The sequence below is a fragment of the Sinocyclocheilus anshuiensis genome, unplaced genomic scaffold (assembly GCF_001515605.1).
Source record: "Sinocyclocheilus anshuiensis isolate Anshui unplaced genomic scaffold, SAMN03320099.WGS_v1.1 scaffold1915, whole genome shotgun sequence".
Classification (NCBI taxonomy): Eukaryota; Metazoa; Chordata; class Actinopteri; order Cypriniformes; family Cyprinidae; genus Sinocyclocheilus; species Sinocyclocheilus anshuiensis.
In genome coordinates this window covers 29,805-35,804 of record NW_015549672.1, presented here as the reverse complement: position 1 = coordinate 35,804, position 6,000 = coordinate 29,805, and the positions used below count along the sequence as shown (strand labels likewise).

Genomic DNA, 6,000 nt, shown 5'->3' with positions numbered 1-6,000 from the left:
TGCAATATAACAAAGAGTGAAAAATTTAAGGGGGTCTGAATACTTTCCGTACCCACTGTACATGGCACAGATTGCGAAATAAATGTACATTTATTGTTTAGTTTGTTGTAACATTTTAGATTAATTCTTGACTCAAAAAGTAAGCTGTCAGGATCTCATTAAACAAATTTAGGTCACATTTATATGTTATGCCTACCTGTAGGAGTAAGAAATTAGGATTAAAAGCTTCATGTTAATGCATCATGATGTAATGCTAAACATGAATTGTCTGTATGCAGGACATTGATGTCATTTAGTATCTACGCCAATAGTACTGACCACAGGGCACAGGTGTGGGCATGTGTTGTAAACCAGAAACATTTATCATGAGTCAGATTTTCTTTGATAGTGCGAACAAAATGACACTGACACAATTTAAGGTGTGGAGATGATAGGAGAGTGTTTTTGTTCAAATTAACACAATAGTTTTTAATTCTCCATGAAGCAAATCGTCATGCTGTCTGTCTCTAAATGTTTTGACATTTCAACACTATTGGATATTTTAACACTTGACTCATAATTGCACATTGCCTTTGTTTTTTGTTTTTAACAAAAACTATAATTATTGTTATGTTTAGTTAGGGTGAATCATTTGCACTTTCTTTGGTGAATCATTCGTATGTTTTCCTCGCTTCAGGAAGCTGTACAGTTTCATTTATCTGCCTCTCAAGAATTACCAAAGAAAAACATAGTGAACATTCTTTCATCATTATGTTTCCTGTAGGTGTATCTGTCATGTCTTTCACAGGTCCGCTCATCTGTCATCACAGTTTTCAACACTGATAATAAGAAATGGTTCTTGAGCAGCAAATCAGCATTTAATGATTTCTGAAGGATCATGTGACACTGAAGACGCTGAATGGCTGCTGAAAATTCAGTTTTGCCATCACAGGAATAAATTAGATTTTATCATATTAAAATAGAAAACAGTCATTTTAAATAGTAAAAATATTTCACAGTATCACTATATTTTTGATCAAATAAATGCAGCCTTGATGAGCATTAGAGACTTGTTCTTTAAAATGTTAAAAAATCAAACTGGCCCCAAACTTTTGAACAGTAGCGTACGGAAAAAAAATCTGGATTTTTTTTTTATGTCATATATAAATTCTAAGAGTTACACAGTCACAGTGTGTTTGTTTATAGGCAGTAATGATCTAAGAGAATGTGATTTACTACCATTTCTATCAGTCCATTAATTCAGTTATTAGCAACTTCGTAATAGTTCGATATCTGTGTTTTGTTTTTGTTTTTTTTAGCTCAGTTCACCCATGAATGCAGTCAGTAGTTCAGAGGACATTAAACCCCCTCTGGGTCTGAACGGGGTGATGAAGGTCCCAGCACAGCCCACAGACACATCCCTCTCCCTCACTAAACACATCTGTGCCATTTGTGGAGACCGTTCATCAGGTGACACACACACACACACACACACACACATTGGAACACACATACCTAGATGATTTAAAAAAATAAATAATAATAGTCTATATAATTTGTATCTGTTTCTACAGAACAAAATAGCTAAATTATCACAATAACCTATGAGCAGCATTATTTTATAGTAATAAATAAATATTTATATTTCCCATTTACTTACCAAATGAAAAAAAGCACAAAAAATATTAATTTGATTGAAAATAGTATTTATTAGTTTATTATGTGAGAAGAAAGAGCCTGCATATTGATATAAGAGGAACAATACAGTTTAACAGGCATTATACAATACTGTATAACCACAGAATGCTCAAACTGACCAATCAGAATCAAGTATTCCAGAGAGCTGTTTAACTTGTTAAACTGCAGTCATGAAATCGGGCTATATATTCTGTCTTTCAGAGTAGTGTGTGAGAAAAACAGATGTAGTGCTGTTGAATTATTGATATTAAATGCCAATTAAAGATAACCCTGCTGGGAAGAATACTAAAGCATGTGTCTGCTGGCAGGTAAACACTACGGGGTGTACAGCTGTGAGGGCTGTAAGGGCTTCTTCAAGAGAACGGTGAGAAAGGATTTGACATACACTTGCCGAGACAACAAGGACTGTATAATTGACAAACGCCAACGCAACCGCTGCCAGTACTGCCGTTATCAGAAGTGCTTAGCCATGGGAATGAAGAGAGAAGGTGCGTTGCTTCTTTCTTTTAGTGATTGAGCACATTTACATGCACACGCCAATACCAAATAATATCGGAATTTGATCCTATTCTGATTATGGATCGGCCATTAACTCATTAACATGATCAAATAGAGCAAATATTCCAGTGTTTTGACATTATCTTATTCTGAATATCTAATGTTCATTTTTCTCTGCTTATGTCCAGATTAAAAGTAATCAGCAATGCTATGAGACACAGGCAGTTTTGAAAAGTAACACATTTTTGGAAGCGACAGATTCTTTAAAAGAAATAAACATTAATCAATTCTCAGCACAGATGGTTGAAAGCACTAATGGCCTACCATTTGCAGTTCATTGCACTCCTGTGTGCTGTTGTCAAGAAAATGAAAGAGACTGACTAATGTGTTGATTAAATTACACATTTTAAGTCTAGAATCATCTAAAAGTAATTACATTAAATTGCAAGAGATTGTATTTCCACCAGAGAATACTGGGAATAGAATGTCGGAATTTATTCAGAATACTACATGTATTAGAATATTCCAGTAGCTGGGAAGCATGTAAACTATTTATTTATTTATTACTAGAATACAATTTACACTTATACATTTAGCAGATACTTTTATCCAAAGCAGCTTACAAATGAGGAATACAACAAGCGATTTACCATAAAGATGATAAAAGAATTTTGATGTTCATAATACTATCCCTCATGTTCTGTTTTTTTCAATTGGGGTCCCAGTCAATGATGCATGTGTGAAATGGCAATCATTTAAAAATATAAATTTGTAAAAACCTGTCCCTTCAAACTCTTTTAAAATGTTCTTCTGAAGCCCTGTAGCCAGAAAATATTAAAGCTTTATCCTTCTGTTTAACCACAAAGTGGGCATGCACATTTCAGAAATATGACTAATATTCATTCTAGTAATATGGTTTCCATCCAGGCACCACAAAATAACACACTGTAGAAAAATACACAAATAGAAAACACAGTACACAACCAGCAGCAGTGTGTACACCAGTAAAACAAGTTTAGCATGTGGAAATTGATATTGCATATATTCACAGTTTATATCGAACACAACATAACATGTTGCATTAATGGAGGACAGTTGTTACCAAGTTCTTTGTTTTGTGCTATCAATTTCGTTTGTAATCTGTTCTCAAAAGAGTAGAAAAAAGGCATGAATAATAAGCCTGATATGAATATGTTAGGTCTATTTTTCAAGCTATTAAAATAGTCTAGAGAACAAGGCTAGACCCCCTATACCGAGGCCTCTGAGAAAGAGGTAACCTGACACACTTCTCCCCCACGAGTCACTCTCTCTGTCTTTCTGTTTCTGAGGACAATAAAGATAAAATAATTTCCTTGTGCCTCTCTCCTCACCTCTCAGTGACTCCTGGAGTAAAGCTTTATCCTACAGCTGACCTCCACGGCTCCCACTCAAGAATTCCCCTCATGATCTGCTAGCGGTTTCTGTCGAACAGAAAGAGAGTCATAAAACAAGGCTTTTTACAGACAGAAGGGAAAGCTGAAATGTTCCGCAGCCTGACGGCGAGGCAGACGGGGCTCATTTCCACCAGGTCCAGACCACAGTAGACAGACTGTGTGGTTTAGACCGGGCTCCCACTCTGAACCAGGCCAAACATGCACACAGTATATGCTGTGTACACAACTACACAATTAAAATTCACATACACACATACACACAGACCAATACATTGTCAACCTACATAACCAATCGTTTGACCGAGGGATGGTTTTATGGCCCGTGACTTTGTCCGTAGACTGAATAGAAGCACAGAATCATGTCTGCGCTGGATTGCACCCAAATAAAATATACATATTTTAAAGAGCCGAATACATATTACTAATAACGTCACTACAAACGTAGGCTGACTTCCTCAACTTTCAGCCCTCTGAAGTCGGTGAATAATGGTCTGGATGCACATGCAGCTCGATGAAAAACAGCCTGAGCTGTTTTTGTGGAAACGTGTAGATTAAGAGCAAACCAAAAGCAGCTGCGTGTTATTGTGTGCAAGGTCACGGTTTTGTTTGTGTATGTAACTGTACGTATTGCACATGTGAGCCATTCTAATTTTGTTCCTGCACATGTGCAGCCGTTCAGGAGGAGCGACAGCGGGCGAAGGAGCGGAGCGAGGGTGAGTTTGGCAGCTGTGCCAACGAGGACATGCCCGTGGAGAAGATTCTGGAAGCTGAACTGGCAGTGGAACCAAAGACGGAGACCTATGTGGAGGCCAACCTGAGTGCGCCTGCCAATTCTGTAAGCCAATCTCTCCCTCTAAATCACACTCGGTGACATTCAACTTATGGAGAACATTTGGCTCATCTGAAATGTGCCTTTTCAGAGTTACACTTCACAATTGCTCCTCAGTGAGCGAGCCGGGCTTGATCATTTTCTGAATGTCAAGTCTGAAGAAAGGTTCCAGCCTGCCTGCAGATGTACAAAAAGACAGTTTTAAGAGTTTTGCAGCTGTCCAAGAAAGAGTCAGATGCAGATTTGAGTATTTCTGTTTGTGAATAAGAAGGGCTATTTTTACAATTCCACTCCTGGTGGATGGATTCGGCTACATAGCATTGCACTTTGGCATTGAAGGCCTCTCTATACAGACCCCTGGAGAAGGGACATACTGCAGAAGAAGCACATTGTCACGTCACTGGATAAGAGCTTCAGCCATTAAGCATGTCAGTTAGACACACGGTGGCTAGCGTTGTGTGTATATTTATGCCTTGTGCACATTTGTCCTCTGTTTTGTGCAGCTGTAAGCTCTAAATCAGGTAGAGGTCAGGGAGAAAGAGGCATATGCTTTGTCTTCCCTACTTTGTATTTTCAGATTGTTTGTTTCCCCCACAGTTGTTTTTTTAATGGCTGTTTGTACGTTTGTCCTTGAGCCCTGGGGAAGGTCCTGGTACATGAATAGGGCTCTAATGAATTTGAGTTCCTCTTGGGCTGATTGGAGAACTGTTAAGACACGATGATCTGAACTGAAAGCTGTGTAGATTAAGAGACTTTCGAGAAAGATGTATATCTTCTCGTTATGATATTTCAGTCTGTGGGTGATATGAACTCATGGAGACACTTGATAAAGAAGTGCACTTAAAGGGATAGTTCACTCAAAAATGAAACTTCTGTCATCATTTACTCACCCTCATGTCATTCCAAACGTGTATGACTTTCTTTTTTTCTGCTGAACACAAATAAATATATTTTAAAGAATGTTAGGTTAGTATATTTTTAGTTCCATCATGACAACTCTCAGAAGATTTTATCATGGTAATGAATATGACAATGTTAATGTATTTGATCTTAACGGAATTAGTGCTTTGCTACGCTGTTGCTGCTGCTGTTGGTTATTGCTGTTGTTGTATTGATCATTTTCTGAATGTCAAGTCTGAAGAAAGGTTCCAGCCTGCCTGCAGATGTACAAAAAGACAGTTTTAAGAGTTTCGCAGCTGTCCAAGAAAGAGTCTGATGCAGATTCGAGTATTTCTGTTTGTGAATAAGAAGGGCTATTTTTACAATTCCACTCCTGGTGGATGGATTCGGCTACATAGCATTGCACTTTGGCATTGAAGGCCTCTCTATACAGACCCCTGGAGAAGGGACATACTGCAGAAGAAGCACATTGTCACGTCACTGGATAAGAGCTTCAGCCATTAAGCATGTCAGTTAGACACACGGTGGCTAGCGTTGTGTGTATATTTATGCCTTGTGCACATTTGTCCTCTGTTTTGTGCAGCTGTAAGCTCTAAATCAGGTAGAGGTCAGGGAGAAAGAGGCATATGCTTTGTCTTCCCTACTTTGTATTTTCAGATTGTT

General features: G+C 38.0%; 1 protein-coding gene across 3 annotated transcripts in view; it reads left to right on the top strand.

Annotated features, from left to right (window-relative positions):
• The window catches only part of LOC107660328 (retinoic acid receptor RXR-alpha-B), a 67,776-nt gene that overhangs the window by 52,012 nt on the left and 9,764 nt on the right, over positions 1–6,000 (top strand). For all 3 annotated transcript variants that reach the window (XM_016449617.1, XM_016449618.1, XM_016449620.1), the window contains exons 4-6: positions 1,299–1,449; positions 1,986–2,165; positions 4,280–4,443. In XM_016449617.1, the coding sequence (XP_016305103.1) occupies positions 1,299–1,449; positions 1,986–2,165; positions 4,280–4,443 (495 nt within the window). The remainder of the gene's footprint in view (positions 1–1,298; positions 1,450–1,985; positions 2,166–4,279; positions 4,444–6,000) is intronic.